This window comes from Pelophylax lessonae (assembly GCF_965119305.1).
Source record: "Pelophylax lessonae genome assembly, chromosome: 2".
NCBI lineage: Eukaryota > Metazoa > Chordata > Amphibia > Anura > Ranidae > Pelophylax > Pelophylax lessonae.
The window spans coordinates 610,626,272-610,644,863 of record NC_138769.1 but is presented as its reverse complement, the minus strand read 5'-3'; the positions used below and the strand labels follow the sequence as shown (position 1 = coordinate 610,644,863).

Here is an 18,592-nt window from a genome sequence, read left to right as displayed (position 1 = left end):
GCGCCAAACTTCCGCCACATCTCAGCATGTTGTCTCTGGGGTTATTGGGACTTTGGTTAAAATTTGTTCATTGTTGCTTAGAAACACTTAATATTGTCCCATTTGAGGACACTGTCATAAGGGGTGACACGGGTTTGCCCATTTCCTAGCGGGAGTTGGGGCGTGGTGGTTGTTGTCCATCACGGGGATCCTTGTCTTGTCTGGGACGCCTTGGGGCTCTGCATTCTCTTCTAAAGTGTCCTTGTTTCCCACAGTTATAGCTGGTGATCCTTTCCTTGGTACTGGGCAGGGGTGGTGGTCAAGTGTAGGTCTTGCTTTAATTTGACATAGGCTGTTCAAGTCTTTCCTGGCAGCTGAATAAGTTTGTTGTATCCGCACTATCCTGCGGTAGAAGGCATTGGCTGTTTTTCTGGGTCAGGCAGACTTGTCATTAAGGTCACTGCTTGTGACGGGGGTAAAAGCGATATACATCGGTGCCCCTTCTGGTAACCGGGACTGGATTTGGAGCGAGAGCAGACGAAGCCCTCAGAAATGTGAGTCCGGGCTGGATTGGGGGTTAGATCAGAGGTGCCCTTGTCGCCTGCGGTTGGTCGTCCCAGTCGGATGTTTCTCCATCACTAGTATATTTGACCTGTAACCCGGGGAGGATGGGAGTGTGGTAGGAACCATCCATCCTGGTTTAGAACAGGGATAACTGGATATAGGCAGAGGAGGGTATAGGCCTGTGACGGTATTCACCATCACTGGAATTTAAAGACAGATAAGTAATGGTTTGGATTGCTTCATATTTGCCAGCAATATCTCCATATAGAAATATTAAGATTTATTCCCATTTGCCATGAAATCTGTAATTCCTAAATGCGGTGTATATTACATATCTTTCAATGTCAGCAAGGTTTTCCTTGTTTGTGTATTGGGAATGTGGATTGCCCTGTCTCATTGTAAGTGCTAATGACCTCCCATTGTTCTGTGTCTGGCTATTGTGTACATTGATTGCCCCCTGGGGGCTTCTGTCTCATTGCACATGGCAGTCCTTCTGGTCAAGCTATCTGACCAATCCCTGCTGACTCATTTTCAAGTCCTCATTTGCATGGCTAAGGAGGACCTGAAGGAGACCACATGTACTTTACAATTGACCAATAGGAAAGCGGTTGTTGGGGGTGGGATGTTCCAAACTCTGTATATAAAAGTCTTGTTCAATAAAGTTGTTTTGAGTTCCTTCACCCTCAATCTAGAGTTCTGTCTCTTATTGGGGGAATCTGCTGCAAGGGATTGCTATGTCCTCCATACTCCCTTGGATAATCACTGAGCTCTTGTAAGAGCTTGTGTAAGAGCTTGTTCGTGCTGCACTCTCTGGGGAAAGAGAGGTTCACCCACAGGAACCTGGAGCCTTGTCGTAGGTCCAGGGTGGGTAGGAGATGCCAAGACCCTAACCAAGCTGCGGTGGTTCGCGGATTCTAAAGTTCTTACAGTGTCTGGTGGAGTGCTTGGAGCCCTCAGGAAGCACTAGGAGCATCTGTCAACGGAGGTACCCGCTCAGGGGTGCCCTGTTCCGTTACATTGGTGGCAAGCGGTGGGATAGCGTCCTAGTGTGAGGAGAAGCAGATCGGAGACACCGGTAACGGTATGGAGCGAGCCAACACCCGTGCAGCGTCCCCATATGAGGAGGAGTTTCTCTGGAGGTTGCAGCAACACTTGGTCCAACAGGATGGGCCTGTATCAGAAGAAGCCATACTGGACTGGAGAGATGCCACTAGAAAGGAAATGTGGTATGAGGCCTTAGAGGATGTGCAGTGGAGGCAGAGAGAGAACCTTCCCAGCGAAGAACAGTGGTTCCAGGTATACGTTGCCCTGCGGTTACCTTTCCTAGGAGAACAACCCCTGGATGAGTGGGTGACGGAGCTGTGGAACCTGATTTGGAAGGAGTTGTGGCTGGACGAAGCTTACCAGGCACTAAAGTGGTACGCCACCCGGCACGACCATTGGATGGCTGATGACAATATGCCGGAAGGTGAGGACTATAGTGGCCCGGGCTTGCTGTGGGAGGCCTTTGAGGAGAGGGACTTTGGATGTCCAGATAAGTTTCGGCGCTGGGAAATCCAGGACACCAGGGAAGCCCTACTGGGTCTCCCCAAAGCGGATGACCTGAGGTCAGACCTGATTCATCTGGTCACAATGGAGTGGGAACTGGAGCAGGACTACCTACGCCTGCTCTGCTCTGTTCCACCCCAATCTACCCTGCAAGCAGAGCCGGAGTCCTGGGTGGCAGATCCAGACCCACAACCCTTCAGTTGGAGAGACAGTACAGACTGGGGGTACTGTGAAGACCCACCTATGGCAGGTGGAGATGGGACCGAGGTCTCTCTACCGGCCCTACAGGGAGGCTGGGCAGCCGGCCCAGATCCCCAGCTACAGCAGGAGTTTCAGGGAGCCGAAGGTGTCGTCCTTCCTTCCAAACAGCAGTGTACCTTCCAGGGAGGGGAGACAACTAATCCTTCTCCCCAACCACAGGGAGACAACAGCCCTGACCCCAATGGTACAGATGGGACCGCGGTCTCTGCACCAGACCTACAGGGATGCTGGACGACCAGTCCAGATCCCCAACCTGCCCCGCAGGAATACCAGGAGGAGGAGGTAGGCGATCCCTCCTATCTACAGCAGACCCCCAACCAGGTCCTGGGGTTAGTATTCGCCAACCCCAGCCCAGCAGAAGAGCTGGCAACAGGGCAGAGTGTTACCGACCTCTGCCCAGCACCCACAAAAGCTACAGTCCTCATTTTTACACCCCAGGGATGCTGGACAATCGGTCAAGATCCCCAAAAGCATGAGGAAGTAAGTTCATCCACCCTGTCCTCTCTCCAGCAGCTGAAAGGAATCCTGGGAGAAAGGCCAGTTCATGCTTCTCCACGGCAGGGATGTTTTACAAGAGTGGCAGAGGTTGGCTGGGTGAGTGACGTTCTGTCCCGGACAATTTGTTTGGGGTACTGGGTGGATGCAGACATTGGGAGGGCCTGTGGAACACAGCCTACCTTAGAGAGGTTGGAAAGTTGTTCTCTCAGCCTACTAGGCTCCTCTTATGTCTAAATCACCCTGTGTCTTTTAGGGACACAGGGTGCCCAAGAAGCCCAGTCTGGCCTGCCCAAACCAGACTTTCACACGGCTATGAGAGCTCCATGTGCCTTGCCAAGACAAACTTACAAACTATGTGGAACTTTGCAAAGGAAGCTGCCATGATGGATGGACTCTTTGGGACTTGTTACCCGACTAACTCAGGCACAGACCGATTAGAGGTCTGGTACCTGGATTAGTCTACCTTTGGGGGAAGATATGTGACGGTATTCACCATCACTGGAATTTAAAGACAGATAAGTAATGGTTTGGATTGCTTCATATTTGCCAGCAATATCTCCATATAGAAATATTAAGATTTATTCCCATTTGCCATGAAATCTGTAATTCCTAAATGCTGTGTATATTACATATCTTTCAATGTCAGCAAGGTTTTCCTTGTTTGTGTATTGGGAATGTGGATTGCCCTGTCTCATTGTAAGTGCTAATGACCTCCCATTGTTCTGTGTCTGGCTATTGTGTACATTGATTGCCCCCTGGGGGCTTCTGTTTCATTGCACATGGCAGTCCTTCTGGTCAAGCTATCTGACCAATCCCTGCTGACTCATTTTCAAGTCCTCATTTGCATGGCTAAAGAGGACCTCAAGGAGACCACAGGTACTTTACAATTGAACAATAGGAAAGCGGTTGTTGGGGGCGGGATGTTCCAAATTCTGTATATAAGTCTTGTTCAATAAAGTTGTTTTGAGTTCCTTCACCCTCAATCTAGAGTTCTGTCTCTTATTAAGGGAATCTGCTGCAAGGGATTGATATGTCCTCCATACTCCCTTGGATAATCACTGAGCTCTTGTAAGAGCTTGTGTAAAAGCTTGTTCGTGCTGCACTCTGGGGAAAGAGGTTCACCCACAGGAACCTGGAGCCTTGTCGTAGGTTCAGGGTGGGTAGGAGATGCCAAGACCCTAACCAAGCTGCTGCGGTTCGCGGAGTCTGAAGTGCTTACGGTGTCTGGTGGAGTGCTTGGAGCCCTCGGGAAGCACTAGGAGCATCTGTCAACGGAGGTACCCACTCAGGGGTGCCCTGTTCCGTTACAAGGCCTTTGTTAGGCCTTCCTGGTGTACCAAGATGGCTGTCAACAGGAAGTGTACTAGGTTGGGCAGGAAGTACAGACATTGGTGTACTAAGATGGCCAATTGAAAATAGGTTTTCTGCACTCCCAGATAGCGGTAAATTGGGCACCTATATAGAGTATTGAGTGCCACATCCTATGGCAAGACTAAAAAAATGGGAAGAACATGGATTTGGAGGCACTAGGTATATAAAAAACATAACATTTTATTGAATCACATATGTTAAAAACATCAAAGGAAAAAACCACAGCATAAACATCCCCTTAAAAAAGAGTAGATATTACATAATAGAGTAATGCATAATTGCACGGCATGGAATAATAGCTACGAAGCAAGATATATATTTCTGGTGACTTGGACTCTTCATCCACTCTCCATCATTTGTTACTATTTTTGTCCCTACTATTTATGATTCGTTAACTATTTACAGAGCATTGACTTATTAGCTCCAGAAAAAGCTTAACGCGAAACATGTCGAGCAACATGGCTCAATGAAATACTATACCTATGTGTGAGCAACACGGCTCAATTAAATATTATACTCGTGTGTAAACACATTGTCCGATCTCCCTGGGAAGACGGGAGCATGATGGGAGGGGGACAGTCTGGGGGGACAGTGTGCCTGGAGGGAGCAGTATGGGGGGGCAGCATGATGGGAGGGGGACAGCATGATGGGGGGGGCAGTGGAGGGAAGTATGGGGGGAACATTGTGTCAGGAGGGGGTAGTATGATATGGGGGCAGCACAATGTGAGGGGACAGTGGAGGGCAGTACTGGGAGACAGTGTGCCAGGAGGGGTAGTATGGGGGGCAACATGATGGGAAGGGGACAGCGTAATGGGAGGGGGGCAGTACTGGGGGAGTGTGCCAGGAGGGGGTAGTATGGGGGCGACAGCAGTGGGGGTATAGAGTGCCAGGAGGGGCAGTAAGGGGGAGCAGCATGATGGGAGGGGGCAGTATGGAGGGGACAAAATAACAGGAGGGGGCAGTATGGGGGGCAGCAGTGGGGGTATAGTGTGCCAGGAGGGGGCAGTAAGGGGGGGCAGCATGATGGGAGGGGCAGTAAGGGGGGCAGCATGATGGGAGGGGGCAGTATGGCGGGGACAAAATATAAGGAGGGGGCAGTATGGGGGGGCAGAGTAACAGTCAGTAGGACACCAGGCTTGAACACTACACTCTGCTGTGGTAGACATTGTGTTTGTGTCTTACCAGGCAGAAGGGGCTAGGAGGCATTTCTAGCATTTCTTCTACCGTGCCCAGCGGCAGGAACGGCATTGAGAGAAGAGGCGGGAGCTGAAGCTGGAGTCGGGGGCGGAGCTAGGAGGCAGTCCTAGTTACGGATGCTTGTCACCATCGTGGATAGCAGCAGGCTGGATAGGAGCCGAGGTCTGGTGGGACGGTATATAGTAACAACCGATCCCGCTCCTGCAGCCACTGAAAGCCCTGCAGGAGTCAAGAAGTGAATAAGGAGATCGGTTTTATATTCCGCCCCGCTGGCTCTCCTATCCAGCCTGATGCTAGCTGTATCCGATATCCAGGATGGTGACAAGTAGTCATCTGTACCTAGAACCGCCCCCCGACTCCGACACAGGTGTAGACAAATGTGACAGGGGAGCTACAGGGGCCCCCTTCAGCACGGGGCGGGTCGCACCCCCTATTGTTTTGCCACTGCGGCTGATGCTACATCTATAGTCCGGCTACTGCATACCTGACAGCAGGTGGTGGAGTGATATTCAGCGGTCAGTGATGCTGTAGCCGGAACTATAGAGGTAGCATCGGAAAATGCAGCCGCCTGCCTGCTTAATCCGCGGTCAGTCTCACTCACAGCGCTGCCATTATCAATTAGCAGGGGTGCTGAAATAGAGATCCCACACATTCTGCCAGCAAAAAAGCCCTGGGTGTGCCAGATTTGCCTGGACATTAGGGTGTGCCCAGGCACACCCGGCACACCCCGTGCACACGCCTATGCATAAGCATAAACAAAACATACGTGTCAGTACATTAAACATTATACAGCAGCCTCACTCCATCAGTGAAAGTACTCACAGACAATTCCATCATTAGTCCAGGAAAAGATATAGAGTTCCTGTGCATGCAGTCTGCTGGATCTAGGGTCAGTTATGAAATGGAGGAACTACAGTTCCAGGTTAAAGGTTACTGCCTCTTCCTGTCAAGCTCTGGCAAATAATAACTAACTCTGACCACTAGATGGCAGCAACGTCAAACAACATTGCAGTATCATCTGTAACAACACATTGCCCACATTTACTATGACCAATATGGGCAGAACAGGCAGGGTATACAGGCAAGATTTTAAAATATGTCTTACCGTATTTCAGAGGTGATCAGTCTCTGCCCCTCGTCTGTTGATTTCTCTTGGCTTCTTCTTTATCAGCTACCATTGGACAGAACCCAAGACCCCACGTTGGGCGCCAAATGTTTAGGATTGGGACCAAAACAGTCCGAGATTATATCTGTCCCTGGTCTAATTTCAAATTCGGTGTGTGCACACACTAAAGAAATCATACGCCGACACACTGTCAGAGATAGAATACTTCTGTTTATTTTTGTTCCTCTTAAGCTGATATAGCAAACATATTTATGGAAATACTTTTATATGCGTCGCACAGATAAAAGGCAATAGAGAACATATAAGCTCATGATTGGATGTATCTATGTGACTATGATTTTCTTCCAGGATAGGACAACCTCTGTCTTGGGTGTAGTCCCCTCTGAAGGTGCTATCTTGGATTCCATATTGCAGCAGGATGGGAGGCGTGGTCTAGGGACCTTTTTGAGTAAGGTAGCAAAACATTTGGCAGCAGTAACATATATAGATAAGGCATAAAGTATGCATCATAAAGTGAAATAGGCATTTCACTATACACCATTGATTACATTCATTACACTGCAGTGGCTGCACATGCAGCAGAGGGCCATCAACGAGTACCTATGTGAGTATGGCACAAGAACTGGCTCAGGGGAGCTTGGCTTTTTTCCCTCACGCCAATGGCTGCTGATAAAGGATGCATGCACTGTACGGTCACCATTTGAGGTGGCGACAAGGATGGTTATCCGTGACAATGCATGCATCAGTGACATTATCCCTCTTGTGTTCTTGCTGGAGCAGGCTTTGCATGCCATCATAGACTGGGCACTCAGGGCAGAGCATCAGAAGGAAGAGGAGAACTTCCTCTCCTGTCAAAGCCCACTTTATGCAGATACCATTCCTTTGACACCACATCACACAAAAGGAGTGGGAGGAGGATTATGGCAGTTTTGAAGGCATTGAAGCAAAGGAAGACATTCGTCAACCCTCAAAAGAGATGGGCTTTCAGTCCCCAGAAACCTTGGGAATAGTATGTGGCTGGCAGGAGGCAGTTCCAGATAGTATATGTGACCCAGGGGACTCTGCTTCCCATGCCTCCGCAAACTTGCAGTGCATGTGCTCCCTTATTCTTTAAAGCCTGCAAAAGGACCCAAGAATTTGTGGCATCAGGGAGAAGGATCATTATTGATTGGCAACCCTTCTGGACCACTGTTACAAGGGGAAAGTCTTGGAATTCATTCTGCTCTCGAAGAGAGAGCATAGAATTAAATATCTTGAGGACACCTGTAAGAGGAGTTTATGTAACTTTTCCAGACTCCAGTTGGTTACAGTCTCATGGGAAAGGTATTTTTGAGGTTTCTGTTGGTCAAAGGAGGAGCAGTGGGGAAGAGGGCCACCTAAGTGATGCTTTTAAAAAAAAATGTAGTCCTCGGTGCTCAGGGCTGCCAGCTTCAGCATCCCATCAGCACTGTCTGCATCATATGGGGGAAGACTATCTAGGGGTGAAAACAGACATCAAGAGTTTTCCAGTGAGTGATCCACTAGGTTACTGGGTCATGAGAATAGACCACTGGCCAGAACTTGCCCAGTACGCAGTTGAGCTGCTCCTGTATCTAGCGTGCTTTCTTGAACGGGCATTCAGTGCTGCCAGAGGTTGTGACAGATAAGAGTGTCTGTCCACAGACTTCATTGACCGGCTGACATTTCTCAAAATGAGTCAGTCCTGGGTTAGCAGCAGGTAAAAAGCCCCTGATGCCGATGTAGCTGATTAAAGTGTTTTGGAATCTCTGCAAGACTGTCTAGGCTGCCTAGGTTTGTGGGTGTTGATTTTATCTTGACTTTTTTGGTATCGGTTTCATGGGCACAATTTTTCCGCCCCTTTTTGACAGGTGCATATTATTTAAATTTTTTACAGCAAGGCCAATTCTTGCTTTCATCAAGAGTAACTCCATAGGGTTACAGTGTGAAGGCACCGCCAACATCCAAAGCCCAGTTTTTTTTCGCACCTGTAACTTCTATTCAAAGTCTGCGAAAGACACCAGACTTTATCTAAAAAAAATTTTAATCTTGGCCTGAGTACTATAATTTGTCTTCTTCACATAAGGCTTGCACTGAGGTACAAAACTTGATTTCCATCCCCTGTCTGCCAAAGACACCAGAATTTATCCAAAAAATCTCTAATCTTGTTCTGAGTGCCCTAAAATGTGGCCTCATCCTACAAGCTGGCTCCCCAAGCCGTTGTTTACAAAATATAGAGCTTGCAGGGAAAATCAGTTTAAGTGTACATTTTTTTTCTTTGTCCATTTTGCTGCAGCAGGTTCAACAGTACAGATGCGCCAGATTACAGCAGACTAAGAGGACCCCCCCAGGCACTTTATCAGAATTTCATTGTTATTTCACTGTAAGCATCATTATAATCACTGCTCCTTCAAAAAACGATCTTTTAAAAAAAAAAAGTTTGCATTGATACATGTCTCCCAGGGCAGTACCCAGACCCCCATACCCTTTTTATGTCCAATAACTTGCATATAAGCCTTCAAAATGGGGACTTTTGATTTGTTGAGAGTTTGAGAGTTCTGGTGAGAACTGAACCGGGGGGTGTTTGGCCCATCACTATTTGATAATAAACAAGCTTTCAAACAGTACTTTCTTTTCATGCAAATATATCTTCTTTATATATGTCCCCATGCAGTGCTTTAAATTCAATATCAACCGTGCTCCCCCACCATTAGATGTGCTCCCATCTTATACTGTGAGACCTTACAGCTGAGGTCAAAAACGTTTTCTGTCCTTCCAGGACTTTATATAGAATGATCTCTCAGACTCTCCTTCCTCCTTATTCCTGCTGTATAAGTTCCCTCATATCATGTAAGGTACAGCCATGCCAGTGGATTGCAAATATTACAATACATCTGATCATGGGGGGAGCATTGTTGATATTAAATTTAAAACTTTTTTTGAGAAAAAAAACATTCCCCTCTGGGTGATCTATGTACATTGCAAGGATAACAACCTTTGTTGCAGATTCCTACCTTTTGTTCTGAAGAAATCACTGTTTGTTCCTCAGTGCCTCTGTGCTGAGTGGGTCTAATGGGAGTGGTTTCATAATTATCATTCAGCTGTACAGCTGCAGAGCACTGAGGAAATTTTCTGGGCCTGCATCCCTTTAGAAGTGTTCCTATTGGTAGTATCCCGCCAAAAATTAAATTTTTATTTTTTTTTTGCCGGGGATGCCTGAAATCAGACTTGTATCTTAGGCAGACTTCTGGGAAAATTGGGGAGCCAATCACGCAAGCAAGAAATGTTTCTGGGGTGCGGTCAGTACACATTCTGTGCACAGAACACCTCCAGGTAGCCATATTGCAATGCATTTTCAGAAAATTTTAGCTGCTGCAGATTGAAATGGAATGGTGATTTTTGATAACATTCAATTACAATATAACTTGTGTTGCAATTGTATACACTATGTTTTTTCTTTATTTGCAACTTTTTTTTTCCCCTACGAAAGTGGAGTTACCCTTAAAAAGCATTACATGGGGACAAATATAAAGAAGATGGCTGCATGAAGAAAAGGCATTGTTTGGAAGATGGTTTATTTTACATTTTTGGGTTATACTGGACTGTTGAGGATTTTCTCTGGATTGCACTATTCTGTTAACTATATTCACCTCCTTTATTTTTGTGGTTATTTTTTACACTTATGATAGAGGATATTTATGTGAGTTTAAGCAAACTTTAATGTAATGGTTACATTACTGATGTAATATGCACAGAAGGTATATCATTTATGACTCCAGGCACATATTTGTTTAGGGAGGATAGCACAGCACATTTATATTTATAGATTTAGATTTATACTGTGTATTTTTGCATATCTATATGGGAATGTGTAAGGTGCTAGCAGATCTCATCAGGATTTAAATTTATATATAGTTGCTTGCAAGAAACTGTATACATTTGTAACTAAACACTTGGTTCTAGTAACTGGACCTTTAATAATAATTATTTTATTTTGTAGGTGGAAAGTTTATGCAGAGGGTGCCCCTCGTTGCATTGATTTGGAAAATGATGATCCACAGAATCTGCCTCCTAATGACCGTTACTCCTTCCAGAAGCAGGCTAGTTTTGGTTATGCATCAAATTCCACGTATGTATCAAGTATCTATTGATCTGCAAAGAAACCCCAGACAATATAAAATTAACACTGATATCTAATTGACTTTCCTAATGTGTCGGTAAACCCACTGCCATTGATTCGGTACAATAAAGAAATATAACAATATAAGCTACAGTCTGTAGAAAACATGAAAATATTGTCTAGTACAGGCATGCCCAGCCCGCGGCCCGGAACCACAGGCAATGCGGCCCACTGGCCGTGGAACTCCAGACAGTCTCCTGCCTTTGGCCGGCAGCTCACGGACACCCGCAAGTGCCGTGCGATCTCCCGGCTGCTGCGGGAGACTTAGGAAGTCTTCAGTCAGTGACCGAGCCACTGCTTCCTGTATAGTTCCGGGTCTGTCACAGGTGGAGTGATATGAAATGCACTCCGCCTGTGACAGGAGCCATACAGGAAGCAGCGGCTCTGCTCTCTACTGCAGCCGCTGCTTCCTCCAGCAGTACCCAATGTCATGACCAGCAGTACCAGCATGACCAGCAGTACTCACCAGCATTACCCACCAGTATTATCCGTCAGCAGTAATCACCAGCATTACCCCCACCAGCAGTAACCGCCAGCATTACCCACCAGCAGTACGCACCAACACTACCCGCCAGCATTACCCACAAGCATTACCTGCCAGCAGTAATCGCCAGCAGTAACTGCCAGCATTACCCACCAGCAGTAACTGCCTGCAGTAACCACCAGCACTACCCACCAGCAGTAACCACCAGCATTACCAGCTAGAAGTAACTGCCAACAGTAACCGCCAGCAATCTGCAAAATAAGTAGAAAAGGTATGTGCATTAGCGTGCGTAAATTGTTGCAATATGATTTTTAATAACTAGGTGTGTTTTGTCATAATTTGTCATGTCCTTGTTCATACATGTATGAATAAGGACATGACATTTTCTGTCCGCCTAAGTCATATGTGCTAGGGGTGCAACTAGCCCCCAGCACATAACTGTAAATATCCCAGCATGTGCAGCGTTTCTGACTCCTACCACCATGACCACTTCAAATCACTGAAGTGGTCATGGTGGTTAGAGTGTTCTTTTAATATCCCTCAGAAGAAGTAACCCTCTGTATACTGGGGGGGGGGGGGGGGTACAGAGCTTATTGGCGCTGTTGTGATCATGTGGGTTGCTAGGGAAGAAAAACATTCATATGATAAAGACTTAATAAACATGTGAGCAATTTTTTAAAATGTAAAATAACTGTATAAAACGAAATGACAAAAAAATAAACATTTACAATGGAGAAGGTACATTTTTTTTTTTCTGATTGTCAGCCCCTGTAACACTTGTAAGCCACTTGCAATCCAACACTCATTATCATGTGGACAGATACAGGGGAGAGGGAGTGAGTAGATGTCACTCAAAATGCTGGAGCCACCCCATAAGCCCATGAAAAGTCACTTCTAGGGGGGGCGTGTCCTGGACATGGCGGCGTGAGGAAGCACTTTGCTTGAGCTCCGTCCATCTCACCCTGCTCTACCCAACTTTTATGCCATTCTCCGCCAAGGAATGAGCACAAACCGCAGAAGGGGACCCCGGAAGTCGCTCCGCACTCCTCCGGGATCGGAACTTAGCAGATATTCCCCTGGGACCCGCTCTGCCTCAGCCCGCACCGGCCGCCACAAGCCACGTGGAGAGTCTGCAGCGGCTATGGCCTCGGCTCCGGTCTCTCCCACCACACCCTTACTTTTTGCCACGGACACACAGCCTCCTTCTCCATCGGCCTCTGTGTCGAGCTCCCTTGCCATGCCATTGTCAGCGGGGGACGCGGGAGACCTGCGGGCCCTGATACAGGCGCTCCCCACCAAGCTGGACTTTGAGGCCCTGACATTGCGGCTGGAGGAGGCTCACGCCAGGGACATTCAGGCCGTACGCTCAGATGTGACCGCTCTGTCGGAGCGGGTGTCGGCGGGTGAGACGGCGGTAACCTCTTTGGAGTCCAGGGTTTCCCGTCTGAAGGCGGCCCAGGTAGCTCAGGAACTTTATGTGAGTGAACTCCAACTGCGCCTGGAGGAGATGGAGGACCGCAGCCGCCGTAACAACCTGCGGCTGCGGGGCATACTGGAGGCGACAAGCCAGGAGTCCTTACAATCTACGGTCCTGGCCATATGTCAGCGTCTGGCCCCGGACATCCCGCCTGCGTCCCTGGAGTTCGATAGGGTCCACCGGGCCCTGGGACCCCGCTCCCCAGACGTTGCCAGGCCGCGAGACGTCATCTGCCGGCTACACCGTTATTCCCACAAGGACACGATTATCAGACAGGCCTGGGAGGCCGGTGATGTGGACTTTGACGGTGCCAACGTGAAGATCCTGCCAGACCTGTCCCGGGCCACCCTGCAGAGGAGGGCACTGATGCGTCCTCTCTTGGAGCGAATCCGGCAGCTGGGATGTACTTACCGCTGGGGATACCCCATTTCATTGACGGTACGCAAGGGATCGTCGTCCTTCGACATCCTGATGACCTACCCAATCTCTTCACCTTTCTGGATGTGCCGCCGATGGAGGTCCTGAACTGGCTACAGCGACTCCCCTCTTCGGGCAGAAGAGCCGCACCTACCTCCAGGATGGATGGGGGACCCCACCCCCGTACCCCTAGAAGGGGCCGTCCGCCCCAAAGGGGGACCGGCGGCGGTGGCACGAGAAGCTTGAGGGGTCCTCCTGGTGGCTGCCTGACTTCGTGACACAGATGAGTACTTCTTTTTGTTATGCTTTGAACCCCCATGTGCACACCTTACTCGGAGCCACCCCTGACACTACCGGCTGTGGAATACCTTTCTCGGGTGGGGAGGGCTTCGGGATCCACTCTGCCCTGGTGAGAGATGCCTTGCACAGCCCTGCCTAGTTGGTCTGTCCCCGGACGCCGAGCCCCGGATTGCGGGCTCACCCGCCTGTGGTTCCCACCCTCCTCCAGGCTGGGACGGTCGGCCTAGGCTCCCCCTGGGACCTGCCGAGATCGCCTCGGATGCTTGCCTGGATCACCCTCCGCCTATGCCCCTGTCCTGCTCTGCCCGCACGGATGCGACCCCGGAGTGGGATACCCTGCCCTGGAGCTGCGGCTGCTGTGAACCTGGTGTGTTCTGGGGAACCCCTCCTATTGGAACGCTTGTACTTTCCTCATGACACCCCGCGGCCTGTCGTAGGTCGCATGCTGGGGCCCTCACGGGATCGCCTGCGCCCCTGGCTCCTCTTAGCAATACTTTATTATGGCAGGCGACTCATGTTTGACCCTTTCCTATGTCCTGCCCAAACCCCCTGATCGCTCTCAGATGTGGACATGGACATTGAGTGAGTATCTGATATTATGCTTGTGCGGACTGCCTCATTTGTGTGGCCATGTTTGCGGGGGTGGTGGGCGGGAAACGTGGTGCCAACTGGACGTTTGGTGGTCCTGAGTGTTGGGGCGGGGGAGGGGCGTGCGGGTCTTCGTCTGCTGGTGCCACGCCCCCTACGGCTTCTCGTCCTGGCTGGGGGGGCAGGGCACTGCGGCCGCGGACACGGGCGCATGGGGGGGTCACGGGTGGGGGACCGGCGGATGGAGTCTCCTGCCTCGGGGTACACTGGACGCTGAATGCTTGGAGGAGTGGTTAGCACCGCCTGAGGACTCTGTTGGGCCAAAGTGGGTGGGAGTCCTCCCTCTCCTATTGATAGCTCTGGGGCTTCTACTGTTAATGTGAGATTTCTCTTTTGTGTGTGCGCAAGGAGGGCCGCCACTACTGGAGGGGGGTCCCATGGGAATGCGGTGGCCTCACCTCTCCCGCCTGTTCTGGTTCGGGGGGGAGAGGGGGGTCTCTACCCTTGGGGTCCATTCCTGGTTTATATTTTTGCTAGTATTGAACTGGTTATATTTTGGCAATGTACTTACAAGTTTTTATATCCGTGGCAATCTTCTAGTTCTAGTAATGTTAAATTATATGAGAATGACTTCTATGTATTCTTGCCGTTGGGGCGGGGTGGGATTGGTTCGCGCAGCTTGACCACTCCCACTCAGTCTGTTTCTTTGACTTTCACCCCGTACCCGGGCTCTCTCCCCTGCGAGAGGTAGGTCCCAGGGGTGTCTTTTATATTCTTGTTTGTCTGTTTCTCCCTGATCCTTTCCCCTTTCCCCCCCCCTCGCCTTCCCCCCTGCTTTCTTCTGATCCCGCTCAACACCGCTGACTGTTGTTGGCTGACTTCTTCTGTCCCCCCCCCTCCCCTCCTCCTCTCTACCTTTCCTTGCCTCCATCTGTGGTACCCCATTGTGTTCCACTCTACATCTGTGACCCACTCCCCCTTCTCCTTTGGGTGCTACACCTTTCCCGGCTGACTATGGACCCTGTGCGGGTGACCTCCCTTAACGCAAGGGGACTCAATGTGCCGGAGAAGCGCTGCATGCTGCTCGGTGAGCTGTGCCGCCTCTGTGCGGATGTGGCCCTTATTCAAGAAACCCATTTCCGGACGGGTGGCTTCCCTCTTGCAGAATAGATTCTACCCGTTTGTGTACCATGCCTCCAACCCTGACTCTAAATCCAAGGGGGTTTCTATCCTGATCTCCAACCGCCTTCCCTGGACTCTTCTGGACCGTCGGGAGGACCCCGAGGGTAGGTTCCTGTTCCTCAGGGGCCGTGGGGGGTGACTCTGGCTACGGTTTATGCCCCCAATGTGCACCAGGAGGGGTTCCTCCGGAAGACTTTGACGGCACTCATGGAATTTGCGGAGGGGCGTCTGATCCTGGGGGGGGGGGGGGGGATTTTAACCTCCCGCTTTGGATACCTCCTCCGGGACTTCCTCGGTGTCTCGGGGCTCGCGTCGCCAGGTTCATTCCGTTCTGCACGATCTCCAACTGGTGGACGCATGGCGTCTTCTGCACGCAGGCGAACGGGATTATTCCTATTTCTCTACTCCTCACCAGGCCTACTCCAGAATTGACCTGTTTCTCGTACCCCACCGACTTCTCCAACATGTAGTAGACGTGGAAATGGGCAATATTACGTGGTCGTACCACGCTCCTGTCACAGTGTCGGTCAACCTTAGTGGTACTCTCCGGGCTGCGGACTGGAATTGGCGACTGAACGAGGGGCTCCTCCAGGATCCTGATATCCTGGCTGATGTTACACTACAACTCCGATCCTATTTTCATCTCAATGCCACGCCGGACTGTGACCCGGATGTGCTGTGGGAGGCCCACAAGGCGGTGATCCGGGGGGTGCTCATCCGACATGGAGCGTGCCTCAAGCGAGAGCGGGAGGCCAAATTGTCTGCTCTTTTAGCTGAGGTGGTGGCTCTGGAGGAGCAACACAAGCGGGGACCCGACCGGGAAACCGGCTTGAAATTGACCCACCTGAGGACTCAGGTGGCGGACCTCCTGCGTTTCCGAGCTAAAGCTGCGCTCCAGCGGTGCACACGGTTCACTTATGAATCGGGGTACAAGTGCGGGAGGATGTTGGCGCGAACTCTCTGGGAGCAGCAACAGGCGTCATACGTACCCTCTCGAATGCCACTGGCACCAGGGTACACCTTCCTAGAGAGATCTCTGGTTGTTTTGGAGAGTTTTATTCCCGCTTGTATGACCTCCCCCGACAGCCCTCGCATGGGCTGGCTACGTTGGCTTACCTGGACTCAGTGGAGCTTCAAGGCATATCACCTTCGGATCAAGAGGAGCTGGAAGCCCCGTTTACGCTGGAAGAACTTTCATCGGTGATCTCCTCTGCGAAAAAGGGGAAGGCACCCGGGCCCGACGGTTTTCCGGTCTCCAACTACCAAACGCTGAAGGAGGTCTTGGCCCCCCACTTGTTGCAATTCTTTAATGCGGTGGGTGATGCCTCTGCCTTCCAGGAGGAATCCTTGGGGGCACACATTTCTGTGATCCCTAAGGAGGGGGGAAGGACCCCTCCTCCTGTGGGAGCTATCGCCTGATTTCCCTGTTAAACGCCGACCTAAAGTTCTTCACAAAACTATTGGCCCTCTGTCTTCAGTCGCAGTTACTGGCCCTGGTGCACCGGGATCAGGTGGGGTTTGTCCCCACCTGCGAAGCCAGGGATAACACCATTAAGGTTATTGATCTCATACACCAGGCTCGTCAGAACAGCATCCCAACAGTGTTCCTGAGTGCTGACGCGGAAAAGGCGTTTCACAGGGTAAGCTGGCAATTCCTGTTTGCGACGCTCCGGAAATTTGGGGTAAGGGACCGGATGCTGGCGTGGATTCAGAGTGTCTACACCATTCCTAGTGCACGCGTGAAGGCGAACGGGGTCCTTTCGGACACAAATTCGGATTCATAATGGCACACGTCAGGGGTGCCCCTTGTCCCCTCTCCTCTTTGCCCTGTCCCTTGAGCCCTTTCTTGCCCGGGTTCGGGCGGATGTAAATATCTCAGGCATCCCCGTCGGGAACGCCATGTACAAAGTCTCGGCGTATGCCAACGACCTCCTTTTTTCTCTATCCCAGCCCCTGATCTCACTTCCGAACCTTCTGAAAGAATTTGAGACTTTTGGCACCGTCTCCAATTTGAAAATCAACCTTTCCAAGTCGGAAATTATGGGGGTGGCCCTACCAAGGCCCCTCCAGGATCTGTTGACGTTGGACTTTCCTTTCCGGTGGGCTTCGATATCTGGGCACTGTGCTCTCACCTAACCCAGTGGACTTGTTCCGCCTCAATTTCCCTCCCCTCCTGGGGAGCATCCGGGCCCTGCTGGCCAAATGGACGAAGGGGCTTCATTCCTGGTTCGGCCGATGCAACATTCTGAAAATGTCGATTCTCCCCAAACTGCTGTACCTCTTCCAGACACTGCCGATTTCGCTTCAGAGTGCGTTCCTGGGAAGGATCGAGTCGGTTTTCACCGTCTTTGTGTGGGCAGGCAGGCGGCCGCGGATGGCGCGCCGTATACTTGTCTTGCCTAAACATGGTGGAGTGGCGCTCCCGGACCCTAAGCGCTATTATCAGGCGGCCATGCTCTCCCGTTGGATTGATTGGTCGCGCCATGCGGATTTGAAGCTCTGGGTCACACTGGAGGCCTCTGTTTTCTATCTACTTACCGCGGGCCCCTCTGATCCTTCGGGAGGTTCCTGCGGAGGTGAAGCGACATCCTACCATTGGGCCAACAATCAAGATATGCTCTCTGGCTGCCTCGGATAGGGGCCTCTCGGGAGGGGCGCGGCCCACTCTACCCACTGCTGGGGAATCCGGCTTTTGGGCCGGGATGCGAGAACAACCGGTTCGGCGCATTACTTCGAGAGGGTATCTTCCAGGTGTCCCACTTTGCTTCAAGTTCGGGATGGCCATCACTTTCTCAGCTGACTTCCCCGAGTGGGAAATACTGCCTACCTAGGTGGCAGGCCTTACAGCTCCTTCACTTTCTCAGGGACCTAGGTGACCCCTCGGCTTTCACTCGGGACTTGACTCCCCTCGAGCACCTCTTGAGTTCTCAGGGCCACATGCCCCATGCCCCCTCCCAGCTATACGCCCTGATCTCGGACCCTCACGCGGACTTCATCCTGCCGGGCATTCTTAAATGGGAAGGGGAATTACACCGGACATTCTCCAACTCCCAGAGGCGCCATATAATTCGATTCTCCCTCAAATCCTCCATCTGCACGAAGATCCAGGAATCTAACTATAAAGTCCTTACTCAATGGTACTTTACCCCGGTCAGGCTTCGCCGTTTTTTTCCGGAGACGTCTGACAGGTGCTGGCGATGCCAACAGGAGGTGGGAACTATGCACCACATCTTCTGGTCCTGCCCTAAACTCCAGGACTTTTGGGCCGAAGTACGCCGCATCTCCCAAATGATGACTGACCGGGTTGTCCCTGATGATCCAGCTTTCTTCTTACTCCATTGTACGGGCATGGCCCCTAAACGTTACAAGAGCTCCGTGCTGAGACACCTTTCGGACGCGGCAAAATCATGTATCAGCCTCTGT

General features: G+C 50.7%; 1 protein-coding gene across 1 annotated transcript in view; it reads left to right on the top strand.

Moving 5' to 3' along the window:
• Positions 1-18,592, top strand: part of LOC309548495 (hydroperoxide isomerase ALOXE3-like) — a gene marked incomplete at its 5' end in the record, with an annotated part of 230,524 nt that overhangs the window by 56,528 nt on the left and 155,404 nt on the right. The window contains one exon of the mRNA XM_082248442.1: positions 10,542-10,670. Coding sequence (XP_082104568.1) covers positions 10,542-10,670 — 129 coding nt within the window. The remainder of the gene's footprint in view (positions 1-10,541; positions 10,671-18,592) is intronic.